General features: G+C 38.3%; 1 protein-coding gene across 3 annotated transcripts; it reads right to left on the reverse strand.

Moving 5' to 3' along the window:
• Positions 1-185: 185 nt before the first annotated feature.
• Moe (Moesin) lies at positions 186-20,310 on the reverse strand. Of its 3 annotated transcripts, XM_066735824.1 has the most exons (10): positions 19,450-20,310; positions 17,096-17,151; positions 14,414-14,593; positions 5,450-5,572; positions 4,830-5,102; positions 4,378-4,707; positions 4,072-4,314; positions 3,784-3,959; positions 3,482-3,701; positions 186-3,420 (listed from the first exon to the last, which is right to left on the reverse strand). In XM_066735824.1, exons 2-10 carry the CDS (start codon positions 17,105-17,107, stop codon positions 3,256-3,258), a joined length of 1,722 nt encoding a protein of 573 aa, XP_066591921.1. In that variant the 5' UTR covers positions 17,108-17,151; positions 19,450-20,310; the 3' UTR covers positions 186-3,255. The 3 variants fall into 3 exon arrangements, with proteins under 3 accessions (XP_066591921.1, XP_066591920.1, XP_066591923.1); XM_066735823.1 differs by lacking the exons at positions 17,096-17,151; positions 19,450-20,310 and adding an exon at positions 15,510-15,938; XM_066735826.1 differs by lacking the exons at positions 14,414-14,593; positions 17,096-17,151; positions 19,450-20,310 and adding an exon at positions 8,487-8,786.
• Between the last annotated feature and the right edge of the window lie 419 nt (positions 20,311-20,729).

The raw sequence follows: 20,729 nt of genomic DNA on the forward strand, positions 1-20,729 counted from the left end.
AATAAGCGTGAAAGTGAAGCAATAGAAGCTCTAGAAATGTGTGAATTTCTTTAAAGTAAAGCTGGTATATCAAGCTAAACAATTTTTTAAATCAATAATATAATATCGTCCTTTAAAAATTGAAATTAGGACTCAATAATTAAATATATCAAAGGAGTAAAACATAGCATGGAAGAAAATATTAATAATATGATATGATTTTTTATTTAAACAATCTCTAGTTTCCTCAGCAAAGTACAACTTAGTTTTCATAAATCCTCGCACCAGCAAATTGCTTTTCATTTGAATACAATGTATATATGCGTCTTTGTAGTCATGCACTCATGCATGCCGTTACTTTTCGTATAAATCGTTGTAATTGTGTATTGGCTCGATAATACTGCTATAAAAATATTTTCGATTAAAAAAGGAGGCTGATTGTTTCGTAAAGGTCACTTATTCGTTTCCAATTATCCAAGTTTGTGAAACGATCAGAGAACACTGTGTAAATTAAACTACCGGCTTAAAATTTACATAACCTTAAAAATCGTAAATTAAAAAATATGCCTGCTCTTCACCCTTTCACCCCGTCCGGAAAATAGTCCTATGAAAAACCGAAGAGAAAGGAAAATGCTGGATTGACACAGTCGAACGCGATGCGCACCATGATAAATGCATTGAAACAGAAAAAAAAGAAAGAAAAAAGTAAACCGTTTAACGTTTTTTATATACGTAGTATTGAGAAAGGCAACGAATAAGAGAAGAACTGCCAAGAATGGAACCGAAGCAGAATTGTTTTACATATGTACAGATCGTATGACGATTAATGGCTATTACATATTACATCCCCCACGACACATAGTACGAATCAAAAAACGTCTTTTATTCGCTACCTTCGTAAGGATTTGACCATCATTCGCAAAACTATGTTAAGGTAATTCGCCCCTGTGCTCTTTTTATCGATGAATGGAAATTTGTCTTGCTCGTCCCCTTAAGTACACTTTTTTTTAAAAATGTAAAACGATAAAGAAGAAATCCAACAAAGCTTGATAAAATATAATACTTGAGATAAAATTAAGAAGACACTTTGTATTAAAATGTACCTGGAATGTCTCAATATCAACGTTCTGTCAAGTTAAAAAAAAAACAAACAAAAAAACGCTCAAGCTGGTAGAGTATCGAGACGAATTTTAATATAATAACATCGTATTCCCCTATTTCGTCTTCTATAAAGTGATGTCATGCAATAATTCTTTCTTATCTCGCACGTAGTATGCACTTACGTGTACAAATAGACGACTATAAAATGCTTTGCTCTAGGTCTCATTGAATATTTCTTCAATAATAATAATAATATTACTATTAATAATTAATAATAATAGCAATAATAATAACGCTACTAAATTGTAAATAGTATTATTAATAATATAACGCTACTAATTTGTAAATTTTAATATTAAATATAATCAAAAAATATTTATCGTTACTCCTTCTGCAATCATTCTTGTAGGGTATATTTAATGTTTTCAATGTGTTATAATAGCAAAGTTTGATCTTTGCGGTGGAAGGGGGGGGGGCAATGTCCTCGCTCAATACAAGATCGTACGTATGTTTAATATTAACTTCATAACTCATTGCGAACGTTTTTAAACTCGCGTGCTTATCGCTCTTTGTTTGCATTCCGTCAAATAAATTGGCAGTAATCCACAAAGTTTCGAAATTGATTGTTATCAAGGATAAAAAACTATAGTGTATATCGTATGAAAGTATCTGCGTATATAAACATCATATTTGAAACTTCGTTTTGGTTGAATAGTTTTTAAAAATAACACGGCGTACCAGACTGCCATTTATTCTTTATCTAGCATTTATTCTATAGTGCAACTCTGCAGAGCACACTTTTCGTGCACCTTTGTTCTTTTACGTTTCGTTAAATTCAGCCTTTTAACGGGAAAAGCGTAATCACGTTACTTTGAAGGCATGCACACAAAGAGTCGCACGATATCCTTATACAGTAATCTATTCTAATAAAGTGTATTAATATCTAGCGAAGTTTAGGGAAATCATTCCTGACCAAAAGATCTGGATAAAACAGCCAAAGCTCAAAATTTTTACAATAAAATGCTTTCTTTTTCGAAAAAACTCTTAGCTCTCTGTTGGACAAAAATCATTTTCCCTTACCGAACCTCGATATATGTATATCGATGAAGGCCACGAATGTGTTCGATATAAAATCACTAATTAAAAATGCCTACTATAGTTGTAGATACAATTTTACATGATCCATGAGCCACTGCCCTTTCCATCTGGATTTGTTTTTCAAAAATTCTCTTTCAATACGGTCGCTTCCAGCCATATTTTACAAAAGTAAGATGGAAATATAAACTTGTGGTATCAAGTGTGTGTGCTAAAATGTAATAGTTGTAAAATGTATTACAGACCAACTAAATATTTTGGATTTTATGCAGCTACTAAGAAACTAGGTCCCAATAAAGTAAACTGTTATAAAGTTTGGATAAAACGCGACAGCGCAATTAAGAATATCGACGATTGCTAAAGGAAGAAACTATCCAATTTTTATTTGCATCTTGTCATGAAACGACTGACCGTAATACTTAATAAAATACTGGCGCGCCGTTATTCGAAACTCTAACCATGACACATGGAGAAGACAGTAATATTCACAGTATATACTATATATACCTGCTGCGTGTGTATTTGTATGTATGTTTATATATGTATATATTTAATATATATATACACATATGCATAAAGCAATATCTCTTTGTTAACTCAGCCCAGTTATCATCAAGATATATGATATTGGCTAATACAAAACTCTGTCGGTTAATAAGTTATCTCGCGTATTTTGTTAAAGTTGAATTAATGGTGATGGCATACATTGTTCTCCATGACAGAAGTTTTAAAACAAAAAGTACATCTGGAAGACCGTGTAGAATGAACGTCTGCAACGCGTTCTTCTTGCCAATTCTTAGTTCCTTAGTTTCTTAGAAATAGATTCTCCGTTATCCGTTATGAACAATTGTGTAAACGTGGTGGTAGTTAAATTCGTATATATGCATCTGTTTAATATCTATTGGAGAATGTAATGTAAGAATACTCAATACAGTATTCGTGCGGAAAGCTGTTCATAAGAATGTCGGATAATCTATATAGTTCACCCTGCACATCAATATTCCGCTTGCACAGGACGGATGAGAATTTAAACGTAGGGTAAAGTGAATTGCAGATGGATGAATGCATCGCATACATAATTTACATGTTTTCGAATTGGTCGACACGGCGTTTGGTATTACCCTTGCGAATTTCGCGGAGTGTCTTATACTTGTCGCGTCCTTGACGTACATTCTCCCTGTGAATCTTGTCCATCACGGTTTCCTTTGATTCATCTCGCGATTGCGCAAGATCTTGCTTCAAAGCCTGTTAATGAGAAAGTCTCGTTGTAATATTTGAGTAAAAACTGCTGGCCGATATAGATTACCTTTAGCTGATCGTGAAGGCGCTCGTTTCTCTCTGCCAATGTGCGTCGCTCCTCAACCGGATCTATGATCGATTCGTCAGTAGCAAGTTCTTTAGTAACATCACCGTGTGGCGTTTCGTCTTCTCCGTCTTCCTCGCCCTCATCGTTTTCTTCAACATGATGATGATGAGGAGTAGTAGTGGTAGCCTGATACACTCTATCAGCTTCTTCTTGTCTCAATCTAAATTAAGGCGTTAATTAATACAGATTCCATTCTCATCTGCTAAACGACTCTATCTTAATTACGAAGAAGGGGTTATTACTTGGCTGCTTCAAATTCTTCCTGCAGTCTCCTAGCTTCGGCATCCTTAACTTCAACCTCTGATTGGATACGCTTCACCTCCTCTTGTTTGTCCTTGATTTCTTGCTCAAGCTTAGCACGCTCAGCAGCCTCCATTTCATGCGACAATTCAAGTTTCTCCATCATTGCTGTTAATTCCTAAAATTAAATAAACGTGCACAATTATTGCACTGGAATATTCTTTGTACATTTAACGATCCCTCGTTTACAGTCTGTTCTTTTTTTCTCTCCACTTTTATAAATTAACTACCTTCTGCCTATCCTCCAACTCCTCCTTGGCAGCTTGCAATTGTTTCAATTGCTCCTTTTGGCGACGAATCATCTCTTGAGCCTCGTTTAATTCAACCTGCCGCCTGCTCATCTCCTCAGCCATATTTCTAAGCCTTTCCTCATACTCCTGTTGCTTCTTCTCCGCACGTTCTCTCGCCGCAATTTCCAATTGTAATTTTTCTCTTTGCTGTTGCTTGGCTATCTTTTCTTCCCTAGCTTGAGCCTGTTGACGATATTTTTCTATCAGTACCTTGTATAAAAGAGAATAAAAATACGAGTTTTATACCTTCATTTGCTGAACGTCAATGGTATCTGGCTTACGTCTACGCATGTACAGCTCGTGATTTCCCATGCAGAGAGTTAAAATTCTCTTGTTAATCTTTACTCTGGGTGCGAAGAAAACAAAATCTGGTGCTTTCTTGTCTATAGGTTTAATTATGAATTTACGATCATTAAAGGATATATTGCGGATCTCGGACCAGGGGAAGCCAATTTTTGGCGTTAATTTGTCGTCCTTCTCATAGATATTCAATCCCAATGCGTCTACGCCCAGCCATAATTCTGTTCCTTTCTTGTTACGGATCTCAAAGTAGTTGACTCCATACATTTCCAGATCCTAATATGAAATGTGAACAATTAGTTAACAGATGTTGATATAAATGATAAAAAATGAATTAATACAGTTTTCACAGTATAGAATAAATTTAGGGAAATAATTGTTAAATGAATTTTGCCTACCTGAGCAATTTTTAAATATTCCATCATGGCATCTTCGCGCAACATTCCACGGTGTTCCTGCCACCAATTGGTGATGGAGCTTTCCCATTCCTCTTTGCTCATTTTATGCTGTTCGACGACACGTTGTGGAAGCAAACGGTCATTCGCCAGGAAGCCCGCTGTGTGCGTTCCTTTTATGAAGTCCCCATGCCTGGCTTGTACAGCATACGAAGCCAGCAGAACCGACGTTTCCGGAGGACAATAAATGTCATCGGTAAGAATGGAATTTTTCACCTAAAATAATCGCAAAATAAAAATTCTTCGGCAATTTACAAGAAATTAGTGCAGATGCAACATGAAAATTTGCAGTATAAACTCGTATATGTGGTATAAAATGAAATTTAAAAATTACAAGATAATCCTAGGAAAAAAATAGGCATTAATTTGCAAATGAATTGTGAAATAAAATGTTCAAGTATAAATTCGTATACCTACCGTATAGAATGAATTTTGGAGTTTAAAAATAAATTTGGGAGAAAAAAAGAGCCATTAATTGGCAAATGAATTTTTCGGCACGACCTTGTGGAATAAAATGCAGAAAATTGTGGTCGATTCAAATTTCTTTAGAACAGGAAGTTTACCTGCAGATAAAATAAGCGAAGCGTAATTTCCTGTATAAGCTCCTCGGCGACATCCTCGGGATAGAATTTTGCCCGAAAGTTGAATTGGAGTGGGGATTCTTTCTTCACCTCCTGGCTCATCACCTGAAAGAGGGCAAAAGGTGAATGCGTGTGCTTAGTTGGCAGTTATCAAACATCGATTCGTAACCAAGGACACCGTTATTGAGAATCAGAAACGTGCGGACTCTGCTGCTTTAGAGACGCGAGATACGTAAATAGTCATTGCTACATCATCGGTGTATCGTAAACAATTGTCGAAGGTAGTTTTGACGAGCGAGACTCGAAGTGTCTCGAGAACATGAACGACCAAATAATTCGTGATTTTACGAGTACACAATAAAGATTATCGCTCGGGTGATCTATGGAAAGCATAATTTAGTGTCACAAGCTTTATTCTCATTAAGATTAAAGAAACATCTTTGGTTATTGTCAAATAAATCAGAGAGTGAAAATAACAAAACCTTTGGTATTCGTCTTATCTTTAATTACAAAGAAAAATCTCTCGCCAAGGGGGGCTTTGGAAAAGATTGCAAGAAAAATGCAGGCATGGAGGAAACGACGTTGACTAGCAGTTTGATTTCCGGAAGACTTTTCAGAGCAAAGTGACGAAAAGGGAGAGAGCTGGTAGAGTCGAGAGTCAAGGAGGTCGCCAGGGCTGCGGAAGCGCATCAGGTTTATCCTAGACGCGATCGCCTTGACCACAGGTGACAGGCGCACGGGGTCAATGCCAGTGACATGGATTTTTCATAATTATTATTGACAATCGACGCGGGTGTTGCGTAATTCCGCTGCTCGGAGGCAAAAAAGCAAAACGGTCTCTACGGCATAGCGTCCTCCCATTCTCGAGAGAGAACGAGCAAAGAGCTACGTGTCTCCCAGGATTATAGGATGCCTACGTGATTTGCGATCCTCCGATGCAACCAACAAACCTTTGGCCTTGATCCCTCTTTTATCACGTCATTCGAACAATAATACGATAGGAAAAAAGGCATTTTTCGTTTTAGCCAATGAATTAATTAGATGAAATTTGGTTTTCGAATTTTATGCAGAGAGAGAGAGAGAGAGAGAGAGAGAGGCAGTTCATGGAGATCCTCTTAAGGTTAATAGCAACGTGTTACAAAATGTAGATATTTGGAGAGTTTTGCACAGAGTCTTTAGATTCACCAGAAGAGTGAATAATTGCTTCAACCCGCGAATTAGTTGTTTGGTGATTGATTAAATTTTTTTCAATAGACGAAGGTTTGATGTACCGGGTGACTTTATTAATGAAAAATTTCACTTCCGAATGAAGCATCCATTAAAATATCCAATATGGTATTTACAAATAAAATCCTCTTAAAAATAACGGGAACATAAAATTTCCAATATAAAAAGAAACGCTAGTTTTTCATTTGTTTCGCACAAATCCCTCAAGTTATTCACCAAAGATTCTACTTCCGGATCAAGCATTCCCAAAATGTCCCATACAATATATACGTTTTCTGTGTGTGTGTTGAACCTTTTAACAATCTTTTCTTTCTCTTCAACGTCTCATCGAGACTTTTTTGCATAAACTTCCAATTGATGTCAGTGGTAAGTGAATTAATTAAATTAGCTTAAATAATATACCAGGTGCCTTTTTTTAATGAAAGATCTCTTATTTCCGGAAGAAGCATCGACCAAAATGTTCGATGCATTATTTACATATATATATATATACTATGATATAGAGTTAATTGCACGTTTTATCCCTCTAATAGGTCGAACCGTTTAACAATTTTCTTCTTCCTCTTGAACAATTCATCAAATCCTTTGCATAAACGATCACTGTGTGCTACCCTGCAATGTAATTTCCGATCGATGTCCGTGGTAAGTGGACGGAGTTTTAAATGGAAAAGCGGAGTACTGTTAAGTGGAAAAGTGAAATAAATGATTTGAATATGAAGAATGAATGATCGCGCAGGCGAGTACGCACGCACACACCCAACACAGTCATATATATATATATATATATATATATATATTTTCGAGAGATGCTCCATCGAGGATCTCAAGGCCACGGAGAAACATCCTTGTCACCGTTAACCAACATAAATCTACTTCGATACTATGAAATTAGCTATAGTTACGTATCGCATTACAATGCTAGCGTAACGCCAGCTGCCTGAGCGCGGGCGACGTTACAAAATCCTCGTGAAAACGGAAAAACAGTGAAATTCGCGTGGCACCTCTTAATCATTCCTCTAATTAGACTTGCTTTAATTATACGGTGTTTTCCTACCGTCAAAACTCCTGGAGATTAATTTACATTGGTGCTGCTGTAATTATTTTCCGTATAGTTGTTATATATAGTGATTTAGGCTAAAAGTGTATGGGTTATTATTTCTTTGAGAGGAGAATGAAAACTGAAATTAACGAGTATATTAGTTTTTTTCGGAAATTTAATTTTGTAATTTTTTTATTGAAGGGAAATATTGGTAACTCAGGTTTTCTGAATTTATGAAAATTACACAATTATTACAACCTCGAAAAGAGAACAAAAGTTATGAAATTGCAGAGTATATAGAATTTTTAGAAATTGTATCTTTAGATTTTTTTTATCAAGGAAAAATCTCTGTAATTTATTCTATCTTCTGCATATATATATATATAAGAATAAATATTTAATTTTCTATTCGTTATTATTAAATGATTAATCTTTATAAGCGTGTACGTTTGTACTTTACACGTTAAATGAATAAAAAATAAAAATATATACTTATTATGTATATTTTGTAATTAAATATTAACTAGACGGTAGAATCATCTTTCATTCAATCCAAGAAAACTATAAACTTAATTCGAACGACTGTAAAATACCATTCGTATAATTGCATCTTTATGCATTACTAAAAATGAGTTAAATCAGGGCACTTGATTGTTTTCTTCTCGCATGGGTGCAGGAGGATATTACACTTGATGTGCTGTAGAGCAACGCGCTATAATACTTATACGCTAATTAAACTTGTTTATAACTTACCCTAGACAAGAATGAAAGTCCACTCTTCCACTTGTTAGTATTATGGTTGGCATGCGTTTAAGGAATGAAATACAATGATATTAAAGAATGCACGATGTGACCTTGAAAAAAGCTGCTATCGACCTCGAAATTTTCGAACCGAAGATCAACTTTGAATAATTTCCAAAACATTTTAAAAAGTAATAAAAAATGTAACAAACCGATGTCTCGAGAAATAGCGTTAAAATTTCGAGGACGATGCGTTTGATTAAAATAATTTTCACTGAGTCAGCGAAATTCAGCAGAGTATATATATAGTATCAGCTGTGAAATTTCAGATAAGAAACTGTTTAGTCGTCGAAATGGTTTGCTTGGTCAAGTAGGAGAAGGAAGGTCGAAGGGTTGATGTATAGACGCAAAGGAGACGAGAGGATAGCACACACACACACACACACGAGTTATCAAGCTACATCCTCACGTCTGATATCTTTGTGTGACATTTAAAAGACATTAAATATTCCCTCGGTTTTTTGCGAAATGCTGCGCTTATGCAATCGTGTCGACGACGTCGTCCCTGAGATTTACTTTGCAGTTGGAATAATAAATAAAGATATTATTTGTTGGAGCGGCTGTACTGGAGATGAATATCCTGCAGAAAACTCGTGATTTGTCAATCTTAATTTTTGCATCATAAGAGCTTTAATTGCTCGACTGGTTTGCGGCCAGTCATCGTATCAAATTATCCTGCAGATTTGCGGTTTCCCTAAACGGAGGAGGAAGCTTTCTCCCTGTGCAATACGAGAGGAGCCTCGGTGAAACATTGAACGTTGTTGCTAATGGAGGATTTATCGTGGATGTTTTTTTTGGCAGAAGAACAAGGGTCGAGATGAATTTGAGCGAAATGACGTTAGAGTCGATCATCAGAGAGATACGGACAGGGAGGAGGTAGAGGGATGGGAGAGTTTGTGGAGAAAAGAAAGAAGAGGAATTCCAGTGGTCAAGGACTGCGAATGTGCACAAGTGTACACCGTGTCAACTTGGAATTTTGCAAGAAGAGGAAGGAAGGAAGGAAGGAAAAGAATGGGGGAAGAGAAATTCTGGTCGTGTCGAGCGTTGTAGCGTAAAACTTTCTTACGTAACCGAGTCCAGAGTTGGCGCGCGCACCTGCGTACGCTCGCGTCACGGCTACCATCCGTCCTCTCCATTTTTTCCGATGAAATATCGTCCAGCGGACCGACGCGACGGCCCGGCCGCACGCGTCTTCTTTTCAAGGTCCTTCGATTATTATCGTCCACGAAAGAAAAGTTAGCGTTTCGTTTTTAAGTGGACCAGAATTTTGTCCAATCAAATATCGTCCAGTGATCGAAACGTCTGGCCGTGCCCCAGCGCGCCTTCTTTTCAAGGTCCTTCGATTATTACCATTCACGAAAGAAAAGTGCGAAAGATTCACGTGGACTCTTTTTACGCTTCCTTCTTTTTTTTCTCTTTTTAAACGAACCAACATTTTTTCCAATCAACTATCGTCCAACAACTATCCCGTCTTATCGTCTCCCAAAACGTCTTCTTCTCAAGGTCATACAAATCTCTTCTCATCCACCAGAAAAGCACTTGTCTCTCCTCCTCGACTCTTTGCACATTTTCCTTCTCACATCTCGTTTTCAAGCGAACCAACATTTTTTCTAATCAAGCATCGCGTCCAACAACTGACCCATCTTATCTCGTCCCAACGCGTCACCTTCTCAAGGTCATTCACTTTTCCACATCCACAAGAGAAAATCACGCGTTTCCCCCTGGACTTTGAACACTTCCTTCCTCGCAACTTCCTCATCCAACGAACCAAAATAAATCCTCAAACGCGGCAACCTTTAATTTCATCGATAAGACCGAAAGGCGAGTCGAGAGTCCGGAGAATCGTATTTCGCAATAAAATTGGCAAATATGCGTGGCACTGCGTTACTCGGTCTCCTCGTCGCGAAGAGAGAGAGAGAGAGAGAGAGAGGGGGGGGGGGGGGCGGCGGGCCGCGCGAAGCACGTTGAGAATTGGCGATAAGAAGGCGGCGGCAATAATTAACTCGAGAGATAATAACGCGAGTTGGCACAAAAGCTCCTCGCTAATCGGCTGATTCATTCGCCATCATCATTATTATTATTATTTAAGTAACAGAAGAGAGAGAGAGAGAGAGAGAGGAGCTTGTCGAAATTGGAAACGTTTAAATGATTTTAGCGAAAAAGGCGGCGATTCCATCATGAAAGATGCGAAGAACAAGCTTTTTGAATTTCCGGATGATACTAATTCTCCGTTATACGTCCATTGTGTCCATTATCACCAGTGTAAACAGCATAGCCCGGTTCATCGATCGAATTAACCCAGCGTTCTGATCACGCGTAATGATAATAATAAAGCGACGAAAATTTTCGAGTACTTAAATTATTTCGTATCAGCAGATTCCTATTGGAAGTGATAAAGAAACGCTGCGAGTGAAAATTACTCTGTGATTCACGAGGCAAGCGTCTCTCGCACGATCCCTTGAAGAAGGTTAACGCGCGAGTTGTCATGCTCGCTAATGTGGAGGAAACGATGAGAAACGTAGCGATATAAACGCGGACGGCGAATTAGTGTGACTCGAATTTTATGGTTCATTGACCGGGAGGAGAGAAGGAGTGATTTAGTGATGAAGAGGAGAGAGATGTGCGTTAAGATTGTTGGTTCGAATAGCTGGATTCAACCCAAGTTGTTTCGTTGGAAAATGTAAGAAAGAATTTTCTCTCTTTCTCTCTAGAAAGAAATTTCTTTGAATGATAAACTTAACACCCGCTGATTATTCGAGTAATGGCTAGACCGAACTGAAGTTGTCTACGTAGGAAAAAGTAAAAGCGTCCTCTCTCTCTCTCTCTCTCTCTCTCTCTCTCTTTAAGAGGAATTTTCTTTGACTAATAAACCTAAGATCTACTGATTATTCGAATTATGGCTAAACCGAACCTAACTTGTTTACATAGGAAAATGTAAAAGCGTCCTTTTCTATTTCTCTCTCTCTTTAAAAGGAATTTTCTTTGAGTAATAAACCTCTAAGACTCGCTACCATGCCGTTAGAATGACGGTAGGCGTGATTCCTACACATAAGCTTTTCGATAAAGTTACGTACGCGTATGCATCATCGCAAGTGAATTTCTTTAGGTGCATTATCTTTAAAATGAGTCATGTAAGAGTTTCGCGTAACTGACGCAACGAACGGAATGGAACGGAATGGGTCTGTCTTAAAAGGAGAATGTACGAAGGAAGATAAACACGGCGGTTTATTCCTCCGACTAATCGCGCGCGTTTCGTGGAAATTCAGCTCCGGCTGCAAATCAGTTTTCCACAAAGTGTCGCATAGTATATACGAAACACAGAATTCAACGTTTCTTTGATTGGAAGAAAATCTTCGGTATAAATGTCAGAAAATACCTCTATTGATTTGCAAGATTATTCGTAGAAAATGTCAATAGACGAAATGCGGATCAGTCCCGGTTTTTATAGTACTTCGATGTATATCGTTAGCGTTTTCTTTTCATTTTCCGCAAGGACCGCACAGTGTGCGTCGTCCCATGCAGATACATGAAAAAGTAAAGTTTGAACATGGAGACGTGTGTACCGAGAGAGATTAGGTAGGTTCATTTTATCTGCACTTGTTACAAATTTCGTACTTGCATCTTTATCCGTTGTACAAGTCGACACCGTAAAAAGTGCAAAAAATAGAGCGACATTCCTCTAGAACGAAGAGGCCTATCGACAGAGAATAAGGTGGATCTTTGATGTTACATTTGCACAAGAGCGACGGTCGCGCGCGAGGAGGGAAAAAGTGTCGAGGACTAAAAGAAGCGTACTGCTCATGCGCGGAGGTTAATTCTTCCGAGCGGCGCACGTACACGGCTAAAGCCAATATTCTTCTCCCGCGCTCCCCGTGTGTGTCTATACACATATCGCGTCTCCATCCTCCATCTGGCTTTTATTTTTAACCGTTCGCTCCTTCCCCCCGTTCGATTCTTCTTCGATAATGAAAACATATTTCCTTGGCAAACTTGTCGCGCGCGTTACGTATGCACGTACAGACTTTGTACAATAGTGTCTCTTGGAGACTATTTATAAACTCAGATAATAATAACAATGGTAACGAGAGAAACGGAGGATTTTGGCCAGTTGGAATTAAAGGAGGATAATAGTATAGATGTATATCGTTCCGTCCCTTACCAGCTCGTCCTCGAACTCGTCGTCGTCTTCCGTGTCGGAGTCCGAGCGACCTCTCAGCTTTCGAACTTTCTTTTTCACCTCCTTCTTCACCACCCTCGTTATCGCGCTTTCCGGCTGCGTACAAACCAGCACGTTTCTTCCTTAACTATAGATTCACCACAGCAGTTTCTACAGGTACAATAATTGCTCGCTTGCAGGGAGAATCTATACCGAGAAGCCTTCTGTCACCTTGGACAATGGGAAGATGAAAATGTCAAGCTTGGTACACGCTACAAGCATTTTTCTACCAAAGGTCTTCGCTCGGAGAGACCCAAATTTCCAATTAACTGTACAACGAGGTTTTATCTATGCGATTACGGGTAATAATGTAGAAATTATGCTATCTAATCTAGGTGTATATATATATGTACGTGTGGATAAAAAACCAATAGAGAGTCTTGTGAAGATGAATTTAAGAAAGGACTGTAAACCTACGTTTTTTCTCTTCGCATCCCATGGTGTGTATATATATATATATATGTATGTATAGGAAGAATTCCTCCATGGGATAGAGAGGAGTTTAGAACGATTGAAATTCGTGAGAAAGCCTGAAACACTTTCCACTTCCCTATATTTCCAGTCTTAACCAGCTGCACCTGTCGTCCTTTCCATTTTCCTTTTTCATTCCATTTCCCTGTGTGATCCATTTAAAATACCAATGCACGCCACCGTTCACCCAAGTCCAAGTCTCTCACTAATTCACGTCGATTGGAACAATCGATAATTAGTGTATTTATGTAATGGGTAGAGATATTATCGATTTACAAGTTTGAGCAAAATTAGAGAAACGAGAACGCATTGGGAAACCATAAAAAACTGGATAAAATCTAGAAATGGAGAAGCAGCAGTGGCAGTTGAAAGCTGATGACTGTACTGTGTCAAGGTGAAGGCAGCACCTCTTCTAGCAAATACTCATCGGTGAAAGCCAATGGATCTACGCGAGGACAAACTCTATGCTTGCTTGATAATAGTAGTGTCAATGCTGTGTCTGGTAGAAATTGAGATATATATATATATATATATATATATATATATACACACACATGTGTGTGTGTGTGTGAGTGTAAAGAAAAAATCAATCTTCCCAGGTCAGACCTCCTCCCGCGAAACGAATTCATAAAGCATCGTTAACGCTGAAACTGGCGTGTTTAAAATGATCGATGACGTCACGCGTGCTTAAGACCAACCTGCAACGCCGAAGACGTCTTTCGAACCTTTCTTTCTTTCCTTCCTCCTTCCCCCTCCAACTCTTCTTTAACCGCGTGACGGAAAGTCGCGAGAAGATTTGCATGTCGTCGAAGAATGGCCACTCGAGCGCAACGATAAGTAAATTCCGCGAAATCAAAGAAATTATAAGCGTCGATTACGCAATGCCTCCTAATATAGTATAGAATCTTTATAAAATAAGGTGCGCTACAGGATATTAACATAAGTGTTGTAACGGCGTATCATTGCGAAACGCTTAAATCTCTTGTGAAAAATTGCTAAGCGAGCGTGTAGGAACCCTTTAGGCTAGCAGCAATATTTCTAAATGTAAAAATAGTTGGATATTATATATATATAGTATAGGTGCAGCAAAGCGGGTAAGGGTACAAGTATGTGATACGTAAGGTCGATGAATGCCAATTAAGATGGTGTGTGTTTATATACATAGCGTAACTTGAGTGGAAAATAATCTCACCTTTTTATAAAGCTTGATCCAGGTTAGGTCGCCCTTAGTGTCGGTGTACTGAAGTCCGAAAAACCAAATTTCACGCAACCCTATAGTTTTCACCACCTGATCGAATAATTGCTTCCCCGTGGTGGAGCTCTGGATCGCAAACTCCAGCTCCGCATCCATCGTCGTCACCCTGACGTTCATCTTCGCGCACATGAAAGGAAGAGAAGATAAATAGTCGTTAGTAAAGATTTACGAGGATAGGAAGTAGGCGTAAAGAGCCTTCGATTGATTCTTGCATCTTTTATAGTTCAATTATATTTCGCCACCCGGTATATACGTCGTTGTTGCTCGTCCACGGTTTCCTTTCACTCGACGCGGGACATCGGATATTATTATAATTCATCGCGACATATTATACTCGTCACGATTTAATCGAATTCGAAGCCCTATAAAAAACTTGTAACATCTTTGAAGCTCGAGAGGTTAGCTAGGATACGCTACTATATTTATATAGTATATACTTCACTTCAATTGATATTTTAGCATGCATTCGAGCCAATTCGAGCTCCCCCAAATAGGACGACAATCTTAACAGCGCTCGGTATACACGCAGTGGATATTTGGACAGGATCTTGCAACTTTTCAACGAATTAGTGCATTCGACTCTCGGTCAAACGATAAACTTACACTCGATGGATAATATCGACTCGTATTTCTATTTAGTTCAGTGAACGCAAGCCTGCTTTCTACGGTTTCCCCGTTAATTCAGGGCTCACCCGGTAAATAACAATCATGCTTCTCCATTTTGCCCGATTAACCAAAGTTCAAGCAACTTCACTCGCGGAATTCCTACTTCGAAACAGTACACACGTTTGGCAGAAAATTTTTCGTCACCCGGTAGATAACCGAGGGACGCCGCATTTCCTCATGTACCAGCGAGATCTTCAAACACGCAAATATTCGTTTAAATAAAGGTAAAAGGTTTCACAGTTCATCATCCAACAGACAGACACAGTGAGAACGTTGGACCGTTGAGCGAAGCACTTTGTAAAATCGTACAATCGAACGTTAAATATATCACTGTACTTTGATTGTCCAGTGGACGTTGAGAGCTTACCATTTTCGTACCGACAACCATGACTAGAAGCGTTAGTTTAGTCGCCACCTGAAGAATGGAGATCCGAAGAACAAGGGAAAAGTGTTTTGGCACGTGCTGATTGGAACACTCGATGGTTTTTTGAACACAGCGCGAGATATGGGAGGGAGACGGGCGGTGGGAGAAAGAAAGAGAGAGAAAGTGATAGAGGGAGAGAGAGAGAGAGAGAGAGAGAGAGAGAGGAGAGAGAGAGAGAGTGAGAGAGATAGACAAAGTCGTTTATGATCGGCCTTGAGTGAAATATCGGATAGGCAGTGGAAAAGAAGATTCTCGGAAGGAGAGTCGAGAACGAGTCGCCCTTAGCCGGTCGCGATTCGCACAATGGGCTAAATGGCCAACGGACAAGTGCAGGCAGACGGCAGACAGGCAGCGTCTCTTCCGAAGCCTCCCCACCCTTTCCAGAAAGCCCGGTGTTCGGTTCAGTTCCATGGTGTGCATAGTTCCCCCGTCTCTCTTCAGAGCGTTACGACTCGGCTCTACGAGCGCTCGTGCGAGCGACAAGGAAAACCACGGTCACGTGACGAAGCCGGTCTGGAACGCGTCGACCAATCAGATTTGAGCCGAGCTACAGGGTGTACGGAAGGAAAGCGCATTGCAAACGGCTCGTCGCAACCGTCCGCGAGCGAGACAACGCTCGTACACAAAAAGCATTCACCATCTCGAACTTGACCTCGGCCTAAATCTAACAAAGGACAAAAAATCTCTCGCGAGCAGATCTAATCCTCCAAAATACTCAACCAAGATAAGTAAGTCTAGTATTAATTTCGTATCTTCTTTCGATTTCCCATAACTCTTCGCTCTCTGCACCATCATCTCTTCCCGTACGATTCACCTCTCGCATTTGCATACCCTCGCGCTTCCCAGTTTCACCATATTCCCCTGTGTCCACACACTTTGCCCTTTCATCTTTCGAGCCATTCTCAATGATTTTAAACACAAACGTACACCCGACCTTAGGCGCCACCTGACATTTGGCTCTGTATCCATTTCTAGTACGAATTTACTCTTTCTTACTGACGCATTCTTATACTCCTCTCCTTTCATCGTAGCAACTACCTGTCGTAATTTATTTAACGTTTTTACCCGTTCGCACGTTTTTCCTGGTTAAATTATTGAAAGTTTCCGAGAGCATCTTCAAGGCTTTGGCGTTTTTTTTTGTCAATCCACTGCTTGCATAGGTATGACGCGATCAACGGCAAACTTTTGAAATTTATAGAGACTTCTAGTGATGCGTGATAAATGTTCATTGGTAAGCGTGGAGGAAAAAATGGCGCTGTGATTATTCAATCGAATTTTCATTTCTCCATGCGTGACAGGTAAAATTTTTTTCCGATCCATGCATGCTGATTTTAGTAATTGTTTGGCTACCGATCACACTATCTTATCCTAATAGAATGAATGAGCATCGCGCAAAGATTGCCTTATCACTGGTAAGTTTTACCAAGTCTAACTTTTACTCAAGAATCCCGAATGTTCGTGCAGTTATTTTACGATTACTTCGTGAAAAGAGATGTGCTCGCATATCTAGAATTCCCTCGATAACGTACCGACTTAGGCATGGTGGTGTTTTTTTCCTGCTTATCTGAACGTGTATTTTCAGAATCTGAAAAAAACAAAAAAATTGATTAAAATTAATCAAGCCGCTCGTTAAAGGCATAAGAAGCAGGATAAAACAATCATTAGATTTAATCATTTGTCATCATCGTATGTTATATAGAGAATAAACTTTTTTCCAACGATACGAGATTACCAGTACGATTAAGATGATTGAAATTGCATAATTTGGCCGTCGGTCATTATGCAATGTATCACGAAAAGGGGAGTATACGCTTTTGAAACTTGACATGACATTTATAAGAAGGTACTTGAAAAGAATTATCATAATAGAGCGTAGTTCAAAAGTCAATTTTGCTATATTTAATTATAAAGTGTCTGAAGTTTGCAGAGAACTATTAAAAACTTTGACCAAATTTAATCCAAGTTACTTTCACATCTGAATAAACAAGGGCTTCCTGAATCATTTAGTCCCGTGTGCGTTAAAAGTATAACTCATTTTACCGGCGCCTATACATCGTACTGGCATCCGTTACATAATCTCTGCCAAGACAAAATGTAGAATGGTTTTAGTTCAGAAAAATTTCAAAATAGTAAGTGTTTTCAGATAAACTTAAAAGTATATTAAAAAAAATCGATGCAAGATATCTTTACTGTTCGAATGGTCGAAATATATTTTTGTAAAGGGTAAAGGTTAAATATTCAGCGTTTTACTAGAAAATTTATTAATCTGTTATTGGTTTGTACAATTTTTTTGACATTTGATAGCACAGACTGGATACGTTGACGATTTGTTGTACTAGAAATAAATCAATCCCAATGCATGGTTGTAGACAGCGGATAACTGTAGGTAAGTGGAGAAAAAGAGTTTTTCCGTATATGTGTATACTACAATATACATATGGTACAGTGCAAGTGTACGTGTCGCTACAAGTCTCTCCATATATTGGATGCTTGGAGGAGAGACAGGTTATAATGCAAATCCGCGTGACCGACATCCGCCGGCAACCAGGAGTGTCCATAGGAAGCATTTCCTTTTTATCTAGGATCACACATGGTACGGTGAGCCGATGCTAGCACAGCTCTGTCTTCTTTCCGCCAATTACTTCCCCCAAATCCATTCTTCAACCGAAAACCAACCTAATTTAACGTCCTTGATAAACATATGACAGCTAAGCATGGCACTGTTAAATATCGTATGTTACATTTGTAAGGAAAACTTTCTATTTCTCACAAATCTTCCCCACACTTTAGAATACTCCTACTTAACAATCTCTAACTGTTCAAGTATCCCTTAGAAGGCCATTCATTGACGCGAACAGTGCACTCATTTCACCTCTGAATTGTACCCCGGTCGAAGACCTTGTCGTTTCCACACATTTCCCGATACAATCATCGTTTAAACTCAAAAAATTATGATCACCTCTAACATCAACCACTTGAAAAAACACTTCAGTCTCAACGTGATTTAATTTATACAATTTTTAAAAATAATATGACAAACTATTATTCTTTCATAAATTTAATAGCACCAAGAGTAATTTAAGAATAAAAACATAAACTGGTATTTGTGCATACTTATGTTAAAATATATTTAAAAATGCATATCGTTGCACAAGTAGCTGGATGTAACATAGCAAACAGGTGACCCGTACACGCATCCTGTTTGCACACTCTTTCTAAGCCTCCCATTTCGCGTTTTATTACCATTGTACTGCACACACACACACACACACGTGTATAAAATTGAACAAGCAATTTTAACAATGATTATGTAATTATTTAAAATAAAATCTAAACTTTTGATAAAACTTATTTGAGCGTGAAAATCAGCGTGAAGGTTGATTGTATTTTATTACGAAATAACTGATAAAAATTTATAAAATTTTATGTATGTAGTTTTTGAATCAGGTTGAACGTATGCCGATTGTTTACACCGCTTGGGAGAGAGAGAGAGAGTAAGAGTGAAATTGAGATCAAAAAGAATTCGATATTAACACCGATTGAGGCTAAACTCGATAAACTGATGTAAATGAGATGGTGGATCGTTGATAGAAGACATTACGCATGATGCTTGGATCGAACAGAAATTAAAAGACAACGTATGATCTTTTCTTGAACGATAAAAAACACAAGTTTTTGCAAGGTAACCTATATTTAGGTTAGCCACAGATGACCATTTTCCAGAAGAAAATAATGGAATTCAACGGGTGTACCAATCAGCATCGAATCCCAAAAGTCTAGTGAAATACGCAACTATCAAACATGACCTCGGTATTTTCAAAATTGTTTAATAGCACTATATTGAGCGTATTTTTTACGTTATATCTTAAATTGGAGGTCTCACCTGATTTTATTTAAAAGTCGAGGAGCTTTCGACACGTGTGCCGCACATTCACGAAAAGCTAGTGACACATGCACTTGCACTATAGAGCCGCGGCAAGAAACGGCAGGAAATCGTGTGATCCACACCCAAAAATCCCGTCACGTTGAGAAAATACCTGACACCTCACTGATAATATGGCCGCCACCCGCCCGCCTGTTGTTCACTCGCTCAATCTTCCAACAAATGGTAGGGTGGGGCAAACCATGGATTATACATTACACCAATTCAAGCCTCCCTATTGGACCCTCTCTCCTGCAAATGTCCAAACGGTACATCTTTACATCCATCCGTAATTAAATCACATCAAGCCTGTTGTCACAGTCGATTTGCTCATTTCTTGAAGATAATAAAATCTTTCAAACCAATCATAGAGTATTTTATTATCCTTCAAAACTCTTGCTAAAATAATTTTCCAGATTTTTCCAGCTGGACAATTCTGCTTTTCCTGCGATAAGAGGAAGCGCACAGTGATGAAAAATAAAAAGATAGAAAAATAGGATAGTTCATATAGTTGGATAACCCGGACATTTGATGTAACAAATTTTGAGTTTGGAGTACACTCTACATGTAATAATGTGAATATGACTAAAGTCTGTCGAAGTTCTCGAGCTCCTCTAGCGTATGATATTGTAAACAAAATACACAATCCGACGGCACTAACCATATTTTCTTTATAATAATTGTTCACGCTTCACAGCAATGCTAATTTCTTTCAATCATATACCTTTATAATAAATATTTAAGTTCGTCGTAGATTTAACAGTAATCTGCAGTAAGTTTTACACAGCATCAATCATATTTTATTATTAGTAAACCTAAGTAATTTAATAAGATATAATCATTACTTATCTGACATAAATGTAATCAACACATTGATTCCTCTCATGACTTTAGGCCTTCTTAAGGCTTGCTGTAGATGTAAGGCAATGTAGCTTATAATGTATGTATGTATACACTTATGATGATCGGTAATCGGACTTTGGATTTGTAATTTTGGGTTGACCAGTCACAGTGGTGCAACAGAGGCCATAATAAAAATATAAATTCCCTGAGCTAACCTAAAGCTTATCGTCGCTGGCTATTGGTTTGTCATCCAGAATTCACTGGGAAAGCCATCGAAAATTACGAATTATCATTCTTATCTACTTTTTGATGAGTTATGTGACTCAGTTGAGTACAGTTTATGTTACTTAAACTGTATGCAAATGAATCGATTAGATCAGACTCACTTTAGGTGTAAA

Source organism: Prorops nasuta, unplaced genomic scaffold, assembly GCF_024137725.1.
Source record: "Prorops nasuta isolate Cenicafe-Biocafe unplaced genomic scaffold, Cenicafe_Pnas_1.2 PNAS00014, whole genome shotgun sequence".
Taxonomy (NCBI): Eukaryota; Metazoa; Arthropoda; class Insecta; order Hymenoptera; family Bethylidae; genus Prorops; species Prorops nasuta.

Excerpts from the sequence above, each read along its gene's own strand:
- Moe (XM_066735823.1), bottom strand. The coding sequence starts at position 15,530 with ATGGTTGTCGGTACGAAAATG. Across the intron at positions 14,594-15,509 it reads TGGTTGTCGGTACGAAAATG|ATGAACGTCAGGGTGACGAC; the intron begins GTAAGCTCTCAA and ends ATGTGCGCGAAG. Across the intron at positions 3,960-4,071 it reads AGTTGGAGGATAGGCAGAAG|GAATTAACAGCAATGATGGA; the intron begins GTAGTTAATTTA and ends ATTTAATTTTAG.